The sequence below is a fragment of the Neophocaena asiaeorientalis genome, unplaced genomic scaffold (genome assembly GCF_003031525.2).
Source record: "Neophocaena asiaeorientalis asiaeorientalis breed wild unplaced genomic scaffold, Neophocaena_asiaeorientalis_V1.1 scaffold191, whole genome shotgun sequence".
Lineage (NCBI taxonomy): Eukaryota > Metazoa > Chordata > Mammalia > Artiodactyla > Phocoenidae > Neophocaena > Neophocaena asiaeorientalis.
Window position 1 is genome coordinate 1585974 of NW_020175105.1, and position 21406 is coordinate 1607379.

At 37.0% G+C, this 21406-nt stretch overlaps 1 protein-coding gene across 1 annotated transcript in view; it reads left to right on the forward strand.

Moving 5' to 3' along the window:
• The window catches only part of SPMIP7 (sperm microtubule inner protein 7), a 59813-nt gene that overhangs the window by 21613 nt on the left and 16794 nt on the right, over window positions 1-21406 (forward strand). The window contains exons 4-7 of the mRNA XM_024764387.1: window positions 5085-5161; window positions 7811-7949; window positions 8789-8856; window positions 21182-21223. Coding sequence (XP_024620155.1) covers window positions 5085-5161; window positions 7811-7949; window positions 8789-8856; window positions 21182-21223 — 326 coding nt within the window. The remainder of the gene's footprint in view (window positions 1-5084; window positions 5162-7810; window positions 7950-8788; window positions 8857-21181; window positions 21224-21406) is intronic.

A 21406-nucleotide genomic window follows, 5' to 3' on the forward strand; every position in this document is an offset into this window, starting at 1 on the left:
AGGCCACAACAGTGAGACGCCTGCGTACAGCAAAAAAAAAAAAAAAAAAAAAAAGAAAAAAAAAGAAAAGAAAGAAACAGCCATTACAAGTAGTTAGAGGTTATAGCATATGTAGGAGTAAACTGTATAACAGTAACCCAGGGAATGTCAGGATGAAATGTCAGGGGATATGCTGTTGTAATTTTTACACCATTTGTGAAATGGTTGTAATATACTGTAAACCCTAGAATTAAAGACATGTATTGTAAATCCTAGAGTGACCATGATAAAAGAAAGAAAGAGAGAGAGACACACACAGAAAGGAAGGAAGGAAGGAAAGAGAGAAAGAAAGAAAGCTAATAGGCAGAGATAAAATTAAATTGTAAAGAGGAAAAAAATTACCTTAACTAATCCAAAACAAAGTAATGCAAAAGGAAAAGGAGGTGAAACAAATAGTAAATAAAGCTAGATTTTAAAGCTAGATTTAAACCAAATTATGTCAATTGTTATATTGACTCTAACTATATATAATTAAATTTAAAGTCAGCAATTTTTATGTTGGATTAAAAAAATTAATACCCAACTATATTCTGGCTACAAGAAAACCATGTTAAATAGAAATAGATAAAAGTTTAAGATGGGAAAATATATACTGCACAAAAAAGAGTTAAAGAAAACAGAAATATCTGTAATAATATCAAACGAAGTAGATTTCAGAACAAGAAATTTTACCAGATAGATATTCCATGATGATAAAGAAGGTCAATTTATAAAATGACCTAATAACACAACTCAAATACATGAAGCAAAAACTGATGGAACTGAAAAGCAGATCCACAATCACTATCAGAGATTTAAACACTCCATTCTTAGTAACTGATAGAAAAGGTAGACAGAAAAAAAAAGTGAAGATAAAGAAGATATAAAAAGAAGATATAAAAAAACATTATTGACTGACTTGACCTACTTGGTATAGTCCACACAACAATAGCAGAATAGGAATTCTTGTCAATTCACACAGAGGGTTCACTAAGGTAGATTGTATTCTGGGACATAAAATAAATCAATAAATTAAGAGAATTGAAATTATACACAGAATACGCTCTGATTGCAAATGAATTAAAGTAGAAATCAGTAATGAAAGGTATCAGGTAGAGACTGAAGATGCACACACATGTTTAGGGTCTAGCAATATAGCACGTGGTTACTAAAGTTAAGTCATGATAAAGTTAAGTCTACCCCAGAAATGTAAAATTTGCTTAACTTTAGGAAATTGGTAAACATAACTAACTGTATCACAGTAGAAAAGTCATATACTCATCTAAACATAGGCAAAAAAAGAAAAAAGTTTGATGAAAAGAACTGAAAATTATCCTCAAATTAACAATAGATATCTATGAAAAGGTAAATCAAACAATATTTGAACTCTACACATTGGAGTTCCTAGCCAGCCAAATCAAAGAAACATAAAAATAGTATAAAACTTAGAAAGTGTTAAACAAATCTATTATTCTTGATAATATGATTATGCATGTTAAAAATCCAATTAAATCTGCAGTTAACTTACTGAAAATAAAAAATGAGTGTAATAAGTTTTCTAGAAATAAATATTATTATAAAATCATTAATTGTATTCTAAATATCAGTGAGAAGCAGAACATTTTTTAAGTTTAAGCTATCATTTAAAATTGCATCAAAATTATTAACTATTGAGTAATAAATCTAACAAAACATATTCAAGAACCCTGTGGCAAAACTAGTACATGTATTGAGAGAAATTTTAAAATACCCAAATAGATAGAGAAATATACTATTATCTGGATTGGAAGGCTCAACATTTAAAGTTTTTTTAGACCTTTCTAAGTTGATTTACAGTTTCAATGTAATTTCAATCAATATCCTATCTGTGTATTTGTGGAAATTGAAAATTTCTTTATAAAATGGATGCAGAAACCAAAGAATCAGAAATAACCAAGACTATTCTTAGGAAGAAGGGAAAAGGGAAAAAGAAGGGAAAAATCAATATTCATTACATTTATGAGGGGACTTCCTCAACCTGATATTTAAGGCATCTGTGATGAACTAAGGCTAAAGTAATGGTGAAAGACAATTTTCTTTCTCTAAAATCAGGAACAAGACAAAAATGCCTGCTCTTACCACTTTTATTTTCCATCCAATGGAGGTAATGGCTATTGCAGCAGGGTAAGGAAGAGAGGTAGAAGTCATAAATATTGGAAAGGAAGAAACAAATCTATCTTTACATAGAGATGACCTAATATTTATAAAAATCCTCAGGAATCTTCAAAACAACTACTAAAAGTAATAGCTGAATTTATTAAAGGCATAAGTTTATAGTTAATATACAAAAACCAATTGTATTTGTGCATATCAGAAAGCAACAATTGGAAAATGAAAATTCAAAAGATTCTGTTTACAATAGGGCCAAAATCAACATAGAATTTAGTGAAACACATGCACATTTTCTTCACTGACAACTAGAGTACATTGATGAATGAAATCAATTAAAGAAGACCTAAATAAATGGAAAGCAAACCAGGTTTATGGACTGAAAGACTTATTATTGTTAATATGTTAATGCTTCCCCAGTTGATCTATAGATACTTTCAATGCAAACTCCATCAAAATCTTAAGAGCCACTTTTGAAGAAATTGGCAAGCTGATTATAAAATCAATATAAAACGGAAACCTAAAATAACTAAATCAATTTTGAATAAGAAGAATAAACTTGGAGGATTTATGCCACCTGATTTCAAGTCTTACTATAAAGTTACAATAATCAGTACCAAAGGGAAAATGATAGATACAGATTAACGGAACATAAAAGAGAGTCCAGAAGTGGAGCCGCCTAATATATTGCCATTTGATTTTTTTAATGTGCCAAGGCATTTTAGTGAAGAAAGGGAAGTCTTAATATATTACTAAAACAACTGGATATCCTATGGGGAAAAAAATCAAGTTTTACTATATTAACATATACAAAAAATTAACCTTAAAATGGATAATAGGCCTCAATATAAAATTAAGATTGTAAAATTTTTTTAATATTTAGATTTTCAAAATGCATTGTTAAGAAAATGAAACAGCAAGCTACACAATGGGAAAATATTCACAATCACATATATGACAAAGGATTTGTATCTATAATGTATAAAAACCTCTTAAAATCAGTCAATAACAAGACGAACAACCCAAGTGAAAAATGAACAAAAGATCTGAACAGACACTTCACAAAAAAAATAAGAATGGCTAAAAAATACATGAAAAGATGTTCAACATGCTGAGTCATTAGTGAAAAACAGTATATCCCCACAATGGCTAAAATTTAAAAGACTGAAATTCCAGGTGTTGACAAGGATCCAGGACACTGGAACTCTCACACACTGCTGGTGGGATTGTGAAACATTACAAATACTTTGGAAATTCTTTAACACTGTTTAGAAGTTAAACACACACTTATCAAGTGTCCCAGCCATTCTACTCCTAGATATTTACCCAAGACAAATTTAAATGTACGTCCACACAATGACTTGAACATAAATATTCAAAGCAGCTTTATTCATAATTGCCAAAATGTGGAAACAAATGTTCACATGCATGTGAAAGTATGAACAAATTGTGGCATAGTCATACAATGGAATAGTATTCAGCAATAAAAATCTACTGATACATGCAACAACATGAATGAATCTCAAAATCATTATACTGAATGAAAGTAGCCAGAAACAAAATATTACATACCAACTGATTCTATTTAAACAAACCTCTAAAAATGCAAACCAATATAGAGTGACAAAAAGCAGATCATTTTTGCCCTGGCCTGGGAACAGGGGGAGATATGGACGCAAAGGGGCATGAGAAATACTTCTGCAAAATATAAATGCTCTGGATCTTGTCTGTTGTGTTTTCATGGATATACACAGCTATAATATGTCATCAAATTGTATGCATTTATCGAATTTAGTTCCTTGCAGTATATTATACCTCAATACAGTTTATTTTTTTAATAAAGGATATGATAAACAACTTTATGCCAGTCAATCTGACAACTTAGCTAAGATGAGAAAATTCCTTGAAAACACAACAAAACTGACATAATAAGAAAGTCTGAGGAGCCCTATACCTATTAAATAGCTTAATTGATTATCAAAACACTTTCTACAGAAAAAACTCCAGGGCTAGGTAGTTTTACTAATGAGCAAGTTCAGATATTTAAGGAAGAAATAATATCATTTTACCCAAATAATATATTTGAGGACAAAAGAATCCTGTCATCACAATATGAAAAAGATATCACAACAAAAATTAGTCTGATATGAACAGACAAAAAAATCCTTAGCAAAATTTTACTAAATTGAATTTAGTAATATATAAAAAGGATGATACATCACAACTAAGTGGGGATTATTCCAGGATTGCAAGATTTGTTTAGCATTCAAAAATCAGTGACTGTAATTTACTATATATGTTCTCAAACCACCACAGAGTTAAATTAAAAATAAATAGCTATAAGATGTCTAGGAAAACATCAAATATTTTTAAATTAAACACCACAATTCTAAATAATCCATGGGTCAAAGAAGAAATCACAGGAGAAATTAGAAAATGTTTTAAACTGAATGATAAATTTGAAAATGAAACATATCAAATTTTGTATAAAGGAATTAAAACTCTGCTAAGAAGAAAAAAATAGTCTTTTGTGTATATATTAGAAAATAATATATGTTTCATTTTCTTAACAAGAAAGGTCTAAAATTAATTAAATACATTTCAATCTTAAAAAAATTATTAAGCCAAAAATAAGAAATGAGTAGAATAGCATATATTTGTAAGTTTTAATTTAATTAGTAGGAGTATACACACACACACACACACACACACACACACACACACACACACACACACACACAATGTAAATTTCCAAGACAATAGAGGAACGTAGGAAAGCATTAAATCTGGTGGATCCAAGACGTGCTTTGAAAGAAGAAAAATGCAGAATAAGAGAAAAAGAAAGCATGGTGAATATAAAACATTAGCAATTTTCATTTACATCTAATCTTTTTTAACTTATTATTCACCACTTCTAGGATGATGGAGAACCACTTTTACAATCAAACAAGAAATATAATGCAAAAGACTCATTTTACAAGTCCTCTACACAAAAGTAAGCATTTTTCTCCAGTAGAATTTGATTTTAAAATGTATTTCTTTTTTCTTTGATAACACATCTCCTTTGTGTCCACAATATCCTGGATCCTGTGAGGAATTCAAAGACTATCAGACACAATTCTTTACTTACTTACATTGATTGCTAAAATAAACAGTTGAAGGAAGAAAACCTATATTTAATAGAAAAATAAAACCAAAACAGAAAGGAAAGGCTCAGAGAGAGAGGACGAGATAAGGATGTCCAGCATCTTAGAAAATGAAAGCAGAGAAGTTTGAAGGAGAACTTTTTTACTCAGTTGAAAATCATATAGAGTATCTGTTATGTGTCCATGCCCTAGGCTGTGAGATTCACCAGTGAATAAAAGAGTCCTCCAATGAGCACTCACTCCAAAGGGAGACGGACAATAAGCCACAAACGTAATAAGTAAATAGATCATATCTTAGAAGGTGATGAGTCAATGAAAAAATAAGAGAGAAAAAATAGAACAGGATAAGAATATCAAGAGTGTCCTGTGTGGAGTAACAGGCTTCCAGAATAACTAGGAGGTCTGGGTAGGCCTCCTTGAGCGATGAGATTTGAGCAGGAACTTGGAAGTGAGTGCTGTGCAGATATCTGGATTGACTACTTCCCAGTCAAAGGGAACGTAGAGCAAAAGCCCTGTCAGAAGTGTGATTGAGGTGTCAAGGAAGAGCAAAGGCCAGGAGTCTACAGTGCAGTAAGAGAGGGGTAGCAAAAGAAGAGGTCAGGGAGTACTCAGGAACCAGATCTTGCTGGGCACTTGCAGAGACTGTAAACAGTAGGGTGTCAGCAGTGAAGTGGCCAGATCAGACTTGTGTATCAAAGTAGTCATGGTGGCTGCTGGGTTCAAAGTGGACCAGGTGAGGGGAGAAGCTGGGAGACCAGGCAGAAGGTTACTGCTGTCATCTAGGTCAGAGATAATGGCGTTTTGGAGGAGCGTGGTAGGAAGTTGTAACAGTTGCTGGCCTCTGGATACATTTTGAGAGCAGAGTCAACACAGTTTCCAGACTGGAGATCGTGAGTCTGAAAGAAAGAGGCATGGAGAATGATTCCAAGGTTTAGGGCTCTGCAGCTGGATGGACTGAAGCCATCACTCATCAAGATGAAGGCTGGTGGAGCAGGTTTGGAGGGAAAGATCAGAGGTCAGTTTTAGATGTGCTGAATATAAAGATGCTCATTAGACATCCATGTGGATGCGTCAAGTAGGCAACTGGGTCTGTGGGTCTGCAGTCTGGGGGAGAGGTCTGGGCTGGAGGAGCAAGTCTGGGTGTCATGGCTTATGGGCAGTGATGTCAAGCCCCAGCAATGGATGAGCCAGAGGAGAACAAAGCTTGAGTCCTGGCATCTGTACATCAAGAAAGAGGAGAAGGGGCTTCCCTGGTGGTGCAGTGGTTGAGGGTCCGCCTGCCAATGCAGGGGACGCAGGGGGTTGGGGGGAGGAAATGCAGAGACCTAGTGCTTGGGTGGCAAACTAAGAAAAAGTGCTTTAGGGGGCAGGGGGGTGAACATCATGTGAATGTTACTGACTCCTCAGTGGCAGGTAATCAAGATCAGAGGTCTAACTTCGACCATCAGGGGCTGAGTGACCTTAAGCAAACAAATTCAGTTTTCTAAGCCATAGCTTATTTATTTGTAAATTAATGTTCTTCTTGCCCTGCTGCAAAGCTCAAATGAATTTCTTTTCGGTAAAGTGTAAGATGTATGTATATACGTGTATGCATTCGTTTTCTATTGCTGTGTAACAGATTACCACAATATGGCAGCTTTACATCATGCCCATGTAGTAGCTCACGTTTGCATAAGACAGAAGTGCTGGCAAGTGCCCGCTGAGTTCAATGCTCAGGGTTCTCAGGCTGGAATCAAGATGTCAGCAGCGGCTGAGTCCCAGTCTCCCAGGATCATTCAGATTGTTGGCAGAATTCAGCTCAGCGCAGCTCTAGGACTCTCAGGATTTGTTTAAGGATGACTGAAGTGTGTCTGCTGCTGTTTTCTTGCTTCTTTTTAGGGGTCACCTGTTTAGGTCAGAACCACTTAAGATAATCTGCCTTTTATTTTATTTTTTTGATTAACTCAAATTCAACTGATTAGGGACCTTAATTATCTATGCACAATCCCTTTTTGCCACATAAAGTTGCCATATAAACTATCATAGGCGTGATACCCTACCATATACATTTGCTCTGCCCACACTTGAGGGGAGGTGACTACATACAGTATGTACGCCAGGGGCAGGAATCTTGGGGGGCAATTTAGAATTCTTCCTACCACAGAATATGCTATTGTTAAGAACTATGCCAACTGAATATGTATTTTTCATAAAATGTCATTATTGGGGCTTCCCTGGTGGCGCAGTGGTTGGGAGTCCGCCTGCCGATGCAGGGGACGCGGGTTCGTGCCCTGGTCTGGGAGGATCCCACATGCCGCGGAGTGGCTGGCCCGTGACCCATGGCTGCTGAGCCTGCGCGTCCGGACCCTGTGCTCCGCAACGGGAGAGGCCACAGCAGTGAGAGGCCCGCATAGCGCAAAAAAAAAAAAAAAAAAAAAAAGTCATATTTTTTAAAATTTCAAGGGTTTTAATAAATAAAAAAAAAAAAAAAAAAAAGTCATTATTTAATAATTTCATAGGGCTTATGAAATGGTTCCTTGGGACAAGATGCTACCACCAAAACTTGATCCAGAAGAAACAACAGTGGAAAAAGCTGCTGACCCTATCTCACAGTGTTTTACACTGAAAAGATATGAAGGATTGCCAGCAATAACTCAGGTCAGTGATCATCTCTCATAATGAAGTTTTTTAATATATCAAAGTACATAAAACTAAAAAGGAAATCAATTATATTGAAATACAGTTCTAAACATGGACTCCTAAGAGGTTTGTGAACTACAGGTTAAGAAGCCCACAGTATCTTGAAAAACTTCAGCTTTTACAGAGAAAAATGATAATTAGAGAGGAAAAATACAGTTTTAATATAAAATCTCAGCACAGGATTTGTGCAAAGAAATTAAAACCAATTAAAGGACCAAAAATGTGTCTGGATTCCTATAACTATTTTTAAGGATCTCTCAACTCCTTTAAAATCTTTTTGTACCTTGTGAAAATTGGTCTTTTATTACATATTGTTTAGTGTTGAATTATACTTGTATCCAAAGTCCTTCCTGGCGAGATGATGGTCTAAGATGACGGCTCTGGGTGGGGGAGACTAGCCTGGGGCTGTGGAGCATGGGCTAAGGGGGAGCCAAGAAAGCACAGTCTTGGGATGAAAATCCAAACCAGACCTTTCACAAGGGCTTCAGCCCAAAGGAGGTGGCTAACGAGGCAGATTCCAGCTGTGAGAAAACAAACTGACCCTGAGGGTCTGCGAGCAGAGCAGAGACCAGGAGTAGCTCTGGAGCAACCCCCGGAGTGACTAAGGGTGCTCAGGGAGTGCTTTCCATTGGGTGACTGGGGCTCTTGCCTGTGATACGAGAGGACTGAAGCTTGTATACTAGAAATTACAGTAACTTAGAACATATATACTAGAGATTACAGTAATTGGAACTTAAATACTAGAAATTACACTAACTTGGTTAAATACTTGTCATTCGTTTTGATGGTGATTTTAGATGGTTGGTGGACTATGGGACAGATTTCAAACAAGATCTTTCTTGGCACCAGTCAAACCAGTCAATTTGTAAGTTTTATCTCCTAATGTTCTCATCAGTAGACCTTTTGCCATCACATATTTATCATAAGACTCAGAGGCTCTAGTCCATGGTTGAGGGGCATGTTCTCCGGAGAGCATCCCAGAGACCCTCAGACTTCGTCCCTGTGACTGGAAAGAGAACACAAATCCCAGTTCAGTCACTCAGTGTTGCCAGCTTTCTCTTGTTTTCTCTTAACCCTTCTTAAAATTTAGACTACCAAATATACCACAACCATTTAAAAATAAAGAGTGTTTTATATGTCACTTGATATGAAGAATTATAATGTTGTAAAATGCATGGACTTCAAGGGTTTATGAATTATTTTCTATCAACTTTTGTATCATATAGTTATTTTGAGTTCTATTAATGCTAGAAACAATGATTTATTACTAATCTTTCCACATAGGTAATTTTGTGCATTTAGTCTAAAAAGTTTGGTGTTTCTGTCTTTGAAAATGTCACTATTTTGTCTCTTTTTTCTTCTTTTGACCCACAATACAGCCATCATCTCTGTTTTTATTTTTTAAATTTATCTTTGAATAATTCCTATATAAAAATGTAAAATAAAAATATGATATAATCTGCGTGTCTACTTCCCAACTATAAAAACAAACCGTTACTAACACCACAGACGCCCCTACGTACTTCTCTCTAAGCACATGTGCCTTCCTAAGGGATCACCATTATTCCAGCTGTGAAGTTTCACATTTTCATGCACCCTTAAAACATATGTGTTATTCTTAACCAAGATGTGGAATTGTGCTCCATGTTTACAAGTGGTAAGTAAGTGTTCCATGTTTATAAGTGGTAAGTAAGTGTTCCATGTTTATAAGTGGTAAGTAAGTGTTCCATGTTTATAAGTGGTATCAAACGTATATTCATACAACTTAACATTTTTGTTCAGTTCTGTGTTTGTGAGACTCATGCTGGCATCTCTAGGTGTTCATTTTCTCTGACACATAGTCTTCCATTGAATCGTTATACCACAATTTATTCATCCATTCTCATAACTTAATTTTTTGTCTTATTTCTGTTGGAGTTGGAAACAGTATCCCCATACCTTTATAAAGTATAAAGCTATTTCTGGGTTTTATATAGACATCCTTACATGTACAGTTGCTACATCAAGAGGTGTAAACTTCTTTATGTTCTAAATATTGCTACGTTATTCTCCAAATGAGTTTTACCCATTATGGACCAACCATCAGCAATGCTTGAATTCCCACTACTGCACTTTGTGGCCAGCATTTGGAATTTTCAAATTAGAAAAATTCTAATTTTAGAAGCAGGAAATTGTACTTCATTATCATTTTAACATTTACCTGGTTACTAAGAACCATTTTTTTGGTAAGTTGTAACTTACTGCATGTTCACATGTATAACTTACTTGTTCATATATTTTGTCTTTTACTGATTGATTATACAACTTTTTAAGTCTATTATTCTAGATTAAAATCCTTTATTGGTAATATGCATATCTCCTTCTAGGCTGTGACTTTTCTATTTTATAGTGCCCTTTGCTGAGCTGAAGTTCAAAATTTTAATATAACTGAATTCATCAATATTTACCTCCATACCTTGTTATATTTGTGGAATTTTTAATAGATCTTTCCCTATCCAGAAGTAAAAAAGATATTATCCTTCATCTACTTTTTTTCCTAAACATAATTAAAGTTTTGCTTTTCATATTTATCTTTTTAAAACATTTGAAGTCAATTCTCACTTATGATCTGAGCCAGGGACCCATTTCTCAGCATGGCTCGGCAGTTGTTCTGTCCCAGTTTAGTGAGTGGACTGCTGAGCAGACTAATGAGTGATTTGTAGCCTGCAACCCATTAGTGGAGAGTCACAACCAGCATTTTGTGAAAATTAAATAGAATAGAAAACATAAGAATGAATCACATGGAACTTTAAACAGATATGTGTATTTTGCAACAAATACTGTGGCTGGCTATGAAGAATAGTGTGAGACAGACAGATAATGCATAAGAAGAATGCATGCGTCCACAGTGAGATAATCCCATCTTTTGTTCCCTGGAGTTTCATATGATGTTCTGGTTTGATGATGGTCAATTTGTTCATCACCTCAATGGGAGGGTTTTTAATCTTGTACATTTAATTTTATATTTACCTAATCCATCATTAATTGCAAAGCAAAGTATGGGAGATTTTAGGCCTTAGTCAGCAAAATTAATAAGTTATTAATAAATTTAAGTTATGGAAAAATAATATCAAAGGTGACATTTTCCAAATCTTTAACAATTGTATGTAGCACTTCAATAAAACCAGCATAAATTGCCCTTTAAAGAAGGATTTTTTTGGAGGACCTTCAAGATGGCAGAGGAGTAAGACTTCCTCCCCACAAATACATCAGAAATATATCTACATGTGGGACAACTCCTACAGAACACCTACTGAATGCTGGCAGAAGACCTCAGACTTCCCAAAAGGCAAGAAACTCCCCACATACCTTTTTTCTTTTGCCCTACCATGTACCTGGATAGGACAAAAGAAAAAAGAAAAAACAGAGACAAAAGAATAGGGATGGGACCCGCACCACTGGGAAGGAGCTGTGAAGGAGGAAAAGCTTCCACACACTAGGAAGCCCCTTCACTGGTAGAGAGAGAGGGTGGGCAGCAGGGGGAAGCTTTGGAGCCATGGAGGAGAGTGCAGCAACAGGGGTGCGGAGGGCAAAGTGGAGAGACTCCCGCACAGAGGATCGGTGCTGACCAGCACTCACCAGCCTGAGAGGCTTGTCTGCTCACCCGCTGGGGCCGGAGGGGGCTGGGAGCTGAGGCTCGAGCTTCAGAAGTCGGACCCCGGGGAGAGGACTGAGTTTGGCTGCGTGAACACAGCCTGAAGGGGGATAGTGCACCACAGCTAGCCAGGAGGAAGTCTGGGGAAAAGTCTGGAACTGCCTAAGAGTCAAGAGACAATTTTTTCAGGGTGCATGAGGAGAGGGGATTCAGAACACCACCTAAATGAGCTCCAGAGACAGGCACGAACCACGGCTATCAGTGCAGACACCAGAGACAGGCATGAAACGCTAAGACCGCTGCTACAGCCACCAAGAAGCCTGAGTGCAAGCACAGGTCACTATCCACATCTCCCCTCCCGGGAGCCTGTGCAGCCCACCACTGCCAGGGTCCCATAATCCAGGGACAATTTCCCCCGAAGAACACACGGCATGCCTCAGGCTGTTGCAATGTCACGCTGGCCTCTGCCACCGCAGGCTCGCCCTGCATTACGTACCCATCCCTCCCCCTGGCCTGAGTGAGCCAGATCCCCCTAATCAGCCACTCCTTTAACCTCCTCCTGTCTGGGCAAAGAAAAGATGCCAGAGGGCAACCTACATGCAGAGGAGGGGCCAAATCCAAAGCTGAACCCCAAGAGCTGTGCGAACAAAGAAGGAAAGGGAAATCTCTCCCAGCAGCCTCAGGGGCAGCTGATTAAATCTCCACAATCGACTTGAGGTATGCTGCATCTGTGGAATACCTGAATAGACAATGAATCATCCCAAAATTGAGGTGGTAGACTTTGGGAGCGACTGTACACTTGGGGTTTGCTGTGTGCGACTCTTTTCTTTCTGGCTTTTATGTTTATCTCAGTATAGTTCTTAGCGCTTGTTATCATTGGTGGATTTGTTTATTGGTTTGGTTGCTCTCTTTGTTTTTTTAATTACTTTTCAAATTTTTTATTATTTTTTTAATAATTTTTTTATATTTTATTTTAATTATTTTATTATTTTTTCTTTCTTTTTTTTTCTCCCTTTTCTTCTGAGCTGTGTGGCTGACAGGGTCTTGGTGATCTGGCTGGCTATCAGGCCTGAGCCTCTGAGGTGGGAGAGCCGAGTTCAGGACATTGGACCACCAGAGACCTCCCAGCCCCATGTAATATCAATCAGTGAGAGTTCTCACAGAGATCTCCATCTCAATGCTAAGAACAGCTCCACTCAATCACCAGCAAGCTCCAGTGCTGGACACCCCATGCCAAACAAGTAGCAAGATAGGAACACAACCCCATCCATTAGCATAGAGGGTGCCTAAAATCATAATAAATTCACAGACACCCCAAAACACACTACTGAACACAGTTCTTCCCACCAGAAAGACAAGATCCAGCCTCATCCATCAGAACACAGGAACCAGTCCCCTCCACCAGGAAGCCTACACAGCCCACTGAACCAACCTCACCCACTGGGGGTGGACACCAAAAACAATGGGAACTATGAACCTGAAGCCTGCAAAAAGGAGACCCCAACCACAGTAAGTTAAGCAAAATGAGAAGACAGAGAAATACACAGCAGATAAAGGAGCAAAGTAAAAACCCACAAGACCAAACAAATGAAGAGGAAATAGGCAGTCTACCTGAAAAAGAATTCAGAGTGATGATGGTAAAGATATTCCAAAATCCTGGAAATAGAATGGAGAAAATACAAGAAACGTTTAACAAGGACCTAGAAGAACCAAACAGCAAACAAATAATTATGAAAAACACAATAAATGAAATTAAAAATTATCTAGAAGGAATCAATAGCAGAATAACTGAGGCAGAAGAACTGATAAGTGACCTGGAAGATAAAATGGTGGAAATAACTACCTCAGAGCAGAATAAAGAAAAAAGAATGAAAATCATTGAAGACAGTCTCAGAGACCTCTGGGACAACATTAAACACACCAACATTCCAATTATAGGGTCCCAGAAGAACAATAGAAAAAGAAAGACACTGAGAAAATATTTGAAGGAATTGTAGTTGAAAGCTTCCCTAATATGGGAAAGGAAATAGTCTGTCAAGTCCAGTAAGCACAGAGAGTCCCATACAGGATAAATCCAAAGAGAAACATGACAAAACACACATTAATCAAACTATCAAAAATTAAATACACAGAAAAAATATTAAAAGCAGCAAGGGAAAAACAGCAAATAACATACAAGGGAATCACCATAAGGTTAACAGCTGATCTTTCAGCAGAAACTCTGCAAGCCAGAAGGGAGTGGCAGGACATACTTAAAGTGATGAGAGGGGAAAACCTACAACCAAGATTACTCTACCCAGCAAGGATCTCATTCAGATTTGACAGAGAAATTACAACCTTTAAAGACAATTCTCTTTACAGTAAAGAGAATTCAGCACCACCAAACCAGATTTACAACAAATTCTAAGGGAACTTCTCTAGGCAGGAAACACAAGAGAAGGAAAAGACCTACAAAAACAAACCCAAAACAATCAAAAAAATGGTAAAAGGAACATACATATCGATAATTATTTTAAATGTAAATGGATTAAATGCTCCAAATAAAAGACACAGATTGGCAGAATGGATACAAAACAAGACCCATATATATGCTGTCTACAAGAGACCCACTTCAGACCTAGGGACACATACAGACCGAAAGTGAGGGGATGGAAAAAGATATTCCATGCACGTGGAAATCAAAAGAAATCTGGAGTAGCAATACTTATATCAGACAAAATAGACTTTAAAATAAAGACTATTACAAGAAACAAAGAAGGACACTACATAATGATCAAGCGATCAATCCAAGAAGAAGATATAACAATTGTAAATATTTATGCACCCAACATAGGAGAACCTCAATACATAAGCCAAATGCTAACAGCTGTAAAAGGGGAAATCAATAGTAACACAATAATAGTAGGGGACTTTAACACCCTACTTTCACCAGTGGACAGATCGTCCAAAATGAAAATAAATAAGGAAACACAAGCTTTAAATGACACATTAAACAAGATGGACTTAATTGATATTTATAGGACATTCCATTCAAAATCAACAGAATACACTTTCTTCTCAAATGCTCATGGAACATTCTGAAGGATAGATCATATCTTATGTCACAAATCAAGCCTTGGTAAATTTAAGAAAATGAAAATTTATCAAGTACCTTTTCTTACCACAACACTATGAGACTAGATATCAATTACAGGAAAAAAACTGTAAAAAGTACAAACACATGGGGAGCTAAACAATACAGTACTAAATAAACAAGAGATCACTGAGGAAATCAAAGAGGAAATAAAAGAATACCTAGAAGCAACTGGCAATCAGAACACAGCAACCCAAAACCTATGGGATGCAGCAAAAGCAGCACTAAGAGGGAAGTTTATAGCAATACAATCCTCCCTCAAGAAACAAGAAACATCTCAAATAAACAACCTAACCTTACACCTAAAGTAATCAGAGAAAGAAAGAAAAAAAAAAAACCCAAAGTTAGCAGTAGGAAAGAAATCATAAAGATCAGATCAGAAAGATATGAAAAACAAATGAAGGAAACAATAGTAAAGATCAATAAAACTAAAAGTGGTTCTTTGAGAAGATAAACAAAATTGATAAACCATTAGCCAGACTTATCAAGAAAAAAGGGAGAAGACTCAAATCAATAGAATTAGAAATGAAAAAGGAGAAGTAACAACTGACACTGCAGAAGTACAGGGAACATGAGAGATTACTACAAGCAACTCTAAACCAATAAAATGGACAACCTGGAAGAAATGGACAAATTCTTAGAAAAACACAACATTCCAAGACTGAACCAGGAAGAAATACAAAATATGAACCAACCAATCACAAGCACTGTAATTGAGGCTATGATTTAAAATCTTCCAACAAACAAAAGCCCAAGACCAGATGGCTTCACAGGCGAATTCTATCAAACATTTAGAGAAGAGCTAACACCTATCCTTCTCAAACTCCTCCCAAAAATAGCAGAGGGAGGAACACTCCCCAGCTCATTCTACGAGGCCACCATCACCCTGATACCAAAACTAGAAAAAGAGGTCACAAAAAAAGAAAACTACAGGCCAGTAATACTGATGAACATAAATGCAAAAGTCCTCAACAAAATACTAGCAAACAGAATCCAACAGCACATTAAAAGGATCATACACCATGATCAAGTGGAGTTTATCCCAGGAATGCAAGGATTCTTCAATATATACCCAAATCAGTCAACGTGATACACCATATTAACAAATTGAAGGAGAAAAACCATATGATCATCTCAACAGATGCAGAAAAAGCTTTTGACAAAATTCAACACCCATTAATAATAAAACTCTCCAGAAAGTAGGCATAGAGGGAACTTACCTCAACATAATAAAGGCCATATATGACAAACCCACAGCCAACATTGCTCTCAATGGTGAACAATTGAAACCATTTCCACTAAGATCAGGAAAAAGACAAGGCTGTCCATTCTCACCTCTGTTATTCAACTTAAATTTGGAAGTTTTAGCCACAGCAATCAGAGGAGAAAAAGAAATAAAAGGAATCCAAGTTGGAAAAGGAGAAGAAAACTGTCACTGTTTGCAGATAACATGTTACTATACATATAGAATCCTAAAGATGGTACCAGACAACTACTAGAGTTAATCAATGAATTTGGTAAAGTTGTAGGATACAAAATTAATGCACAGAAATCTCTTGCATTCCTATACACTAATGATGAAAAATCTGAAAGAGAAATTAGGAAACACTCCTATTTACCGTTGCAACAAAAAGAATAAAATACCTAGGAATAAACCTGCCTAAGGAGAAAAAAGACCTCTATGCAGAAACTATAAGACACTAAAGAAAGAAATTAAAGATGATACAAACAGATGGAAAGCTATAGCACGTTCTTGGATTGGAAGACTCAACATTGTGAAAATGACTTTACTACCCAAAACAATCTATAGATTCAATGCAATCCCTATCAAACTACCAATGCCATTTTTCACAGAACTAGAACAAAAAAGTTCACAATTTGTATGGAAAGACAAAAGACTCTGAATAGCCAAAACAATCTTGAGAAAGAAAACCGAGCTGGAGGAATCAGGCTCCCTGACTTCAGACTATACTACAAAGATACAGTAATCAAGACAGTATGATACTGGCACAAAAACAGAAATATAGATCAATGAAACAGGATAGAAAGCTCAGAGATAAACCCATGCACACATGATCACCTTATCTTTGATAGAGGAGGCAAGAATATACAATGGAGAAAAGACAGCCTCTTCCTTAAGTGGTGCTGGCAATACTGGACAGCTGCATGTAAAAGAATGAAAGCAGAACACTCCCTAACACCATAAACAAACATGAACTCAAAATGGATTAACAACCTTAATGTAAGGCCAGACACTATAAAACTCTTAGAAGAAAACATAGGCAGAACACTGTATGACATAAATCACAGCAAGATCCTTTTTGACTCACCTCCTAGAGTATGGGAAATTTAAACAAACAAATGGGACCTAATGAAACTTAAAAGCTTTTGCACAGCAAAAGAAACCATAAACAAGACGAAACGACAACCCTCAGAATGGGAGAAAATATTTGCAAATGAAGCAACTGACAAAGGATTAATCTCCAAATTATACAGGCAGCTCATGCAGCTCAATAACAAAAAAACAAAGAACCCAATCTAAAAATGGGCAGAAGACCTCAATAGACATTTCTACAAAGAAGACATACAGATTGCCAACAAACACATGAAAGAATGCTCAACATCACTAATCATTAGAGAAATGCAAATCAAAACTACAATGAGGTATCACCTCACACCGGTCAGAATGGCCATCATCAAAAAATCTGCATACAATAAATGCTGGAGAGGGTGTGGAGTAAAGGGAACCCTCTTGCACTGTTCGTGGGAATGTAAATTGACACAGTCACTCTGGAGAACAGTATGGAGTTTCCTTAAAAAACTAAAAGTACAACTACCATACTACCCAGCAATCCCACTACTGGGCATGTACCCTGAGAAAACCATAATTCAAAAAGAGACCTGTACCACAATGTTCATTGCAGCACTATTTACAATAGCCAGGACATGGAAGCAACCTAAGTGTCCATCGACAGATGAATGGACAAAGAAGATGTGGCACATATATACAACGTAATATTACTCAGCCATAAAAGGAAACGAAATTGAGTTATTAGTTGTGAGGTGGATGTACCTAGAATCTCTCATACAGAGTGAAGTAAGTCAGAAACAGAAAAACAAATACCATATGCTAACACATATATATGGAATCTTAAAAAAAAAAATGTTCTAAGGAACCTAGGGGCAGCAGATGTAGAGAATGGACTTGAGGACACAAGGAGGGGGAAGGGTATGCTGGGACGAAGTGAGACAGTAGCACTGACATATATACACTACCAAATGTAAAATAGATAGCTAGTGGGAAGCAGCTGGGAGCACAGGGAGATCAGCTCAGTGCTTTGTGACCACCTAGAGGGGTGGGAGGGAGGGAGATACCAGAGGGAGGGGATATGGGGATATATGTATAGGTATAGCTGATTCACTTTGTCATACAGCAGAAACTAATACAACATTGTAAAGCAATTATACTCCAATAAAGATGTTAAAAATAGAAGGATTTTTTTTAATATTTAGAATAAAAAAGTGTAGTGAAGTGGAAATACGCAAAATCATAATCAAGTTTAAATGCTGAATCTGGAATTGCAAATAATGACAGTATTGAGAAAAATATTGAGTCATGTCAGCAAACTGATTTTATTGAGCCATATTCTAAAACCAGTATTTAAAGTTTTGATAAAGATTATTTAAAAGTTGGTTTAACCAAAGGTATAAAACACCCCAATAAAAATAATAGATTCCAATGTATAAATTGAATGGTAATAACTTTAATCAAAGATTAAAACATCCAAAATATAACTTCCTCATGGGCCCAGGTTCAATCTCTGGTTGAGGAACTAAGATTCCACAAGCCATGTGTCACAGCCAAAAAAAGAAAAACAACTTTATTAGCATCTTTCTATTTACATGTCATGTGGTAAAATAGCAAATAGCTCACCCAGTTTCTATGCATCCATTGCATTTATTGTTTTAATGATGAATCATCTACTGAACTAAAAGCTGTAAGTCCTAGTCAGTTCTGCCACATCTCAGAACTCCTGAGGGATCCACTTACCTTGGAGCCTTCCTCTAGTAAATGCTGCTCCCATTAGCAAGAAAAACCTATATGTGAATGCTCATAACAGCTCTAATCATAATCTTCAAAACCTAGAAACAACCAAGATTGCTTTCAACAGGTGGATGGAAAAACATGTATTGGATAAAGATACTAGAGTAGAGCTACACAATGGAATACTGTTCAGCAATGAAAAAGATCAAACGCAACACACAACAATATGGATGAATCTAAAAAGCATTTTGCTCAATGAAAGCAGCAAGATCCAAAAGATCTCATACTGCATGATTCCGTTTTTTTTTTTTTTGGCGGTACGCAGGCCTCTCACTGTTGTGGCCTCTCCCATCGCGGAGCACAGGCTCCGGACGCGCAGGCTCAGCGGCCATGGCTCACGGGCCCAGCCGCTCCGCGGCATGTGGGATCCTCCCAGACCGGAGCACCCATCCGCGTCCCCTGCATCGGCAGGCGGACTCCCAACCACTGCGCCACCAGGGGAGCCCTGCATGATTCCTTTTATATGACATTCTAGAAAAGGAAAAACTACAAGGGTGGGAGTAGATCAGTGGCTACCAGGATTTGGGGGAGGGGGACAGCGTTGAAGACAAAGAGCCTGTAAACAAGCATTAGGATGATGGAACAGTTCTATATGGTTCTGTGGTGCTGGCCACGTATTTCTCAAACCCATAGAACTGTATGTACACCATGGAGAACAAACTGTACTGAAGGCAAAGTAAAAAATAGAGAAAGAGAGAGAAATGTATACCAGGATGGTGGGAAAATCCAGGATGGAATTCAGAAGGTAACAAGTGAATCTGTATTACAAACAAATGACATAACTACATTTAAGTGGATGGGGGGAAACAGGAGTGATCCTAAATTTGGACCTTCATAAACTTGGAAGCAGTATTTTGACACAGAACTGTAAGGCTAATGACAAAAAGAACTGTATGGAAGTACCATCTGTACTCTACTCGGTAAATGTGTTTCTCACCAAGAAACAGGTTGGCAATTCTAAACTTCTTACATGTATACTCCACGTAAGAACATGCAGTGTGACTTGTGCCTTTTTGTCACGTTTTGTTACATGTGACAAAAAGTAAATCTTTGGCAGATGGCGAGAGGCAGGTCTCACGCTGTCAGAGAAGGCTGAGGGTGAGCCCTGTGGTGCTGATTGGACTTGGGGGCCTCCACGAACTCACGTTTACGTTGTGCTTCACAGATTCTGTGTTTTTTACAAATGGAAGGTTTGTGGCAACCCTGCCTCGAGCAAGTTTACCGGGGCCGTTTTCCCAACAGCGTTTGCTCACTTTGTATCTCTGTGTCACAGTTTCGTCATTCTCACAATATTTCAAACTTTTTCATTATTATTATATTTGTAATGGTGGTCTGTGATCAGTGATCTTTAATGTTACTAGTGCAACAAGATTTCAGCTTGCTGAAGACTTAGATTATGGTTAGCATTTTTTGGCAGTAAAGTATTTTTAAATTAAGGTATGGACATTTTTAGACATAATGCCATTGTACACTTAATAGACTACAGTTTAGTATAAACGTAATTTTTATATGCACTGGGAAATCAAAAAATTTGTGTTACTCGCTGAGGTATCCCTTTATATATATATATATAGATAGATAGATAGATAGATATATGCAGAAAGTAAATACAGAAATATATGTAGATATATGGATACACACAAGTTCAAATACAAGTTCAAATACACCGAGATATTCCTAGCTCTGTCCGCTGGGAGGGCTTAGAAGCAGGCACACACAAGCAGCCAGAAGCATGTCTAGCTCCAAAATGTTGGTTTAAAATGCCACTCTCCAATAAAAGACATTGTGAGATCCTTGGGAAAATGGCTGATTCTAGGGTTGGAGCAGGGAAAGTACACAATAAACCCAAGCTCCTCTAAGCGCCCTAAGTTATTGCAATCTTGTGTACGTCACTGAACTCCTTTGGGCCACAGTCGCTTCCTCTCCACCATGGAGAGTTACACTAAATGGTCAGTAAGAGCCAGTCAAATGTGGACCTTCTGTGTGTCTAAGAAAACGAGAGGTCAGCTTTGCCAAATATGACATGTCTAACCATTGAGGACAAAAACAGCAAAGAAAAACCCAGGAGAAGAGGCTTTGGAGCTAAATCAGTCAACAAGGACTTACGTGTCCTTGGCTGTTTGGAGTCAATTTGTTCTGTGTTTGATTTTCATCACTTAAAAACTACATCTTTAAATCTTTTCCGTTTAAAATTGCCAACTTTTGGAAGCCCATTCCTATGGGATATCTCTGAAGACTTTTTTTAATAGAAACACTGTAATCGTGTGATGTTTATTAATGTCGATAACTCAGCTGCCCATGCTTTCTCTTTTTCTAAGCGTGAGTCCAAGTTCCAGAAGCAAATACATTCCTCTCTATACGTAAGTAATGTTTCTTAATGTTTTAAAAATTACTAGATTTACATCTAAATTGTAGTTGCTTTCAGCTCACTCGTGTTTGTAATTCACTTTTTGAAACAGCTTACGCTTTCTAACAGATTTCTAATGTTTTCCTAGCATGCTGCCTGTCAGGCATTTCATCAAAAATGCGTTAAAGATTTTAAT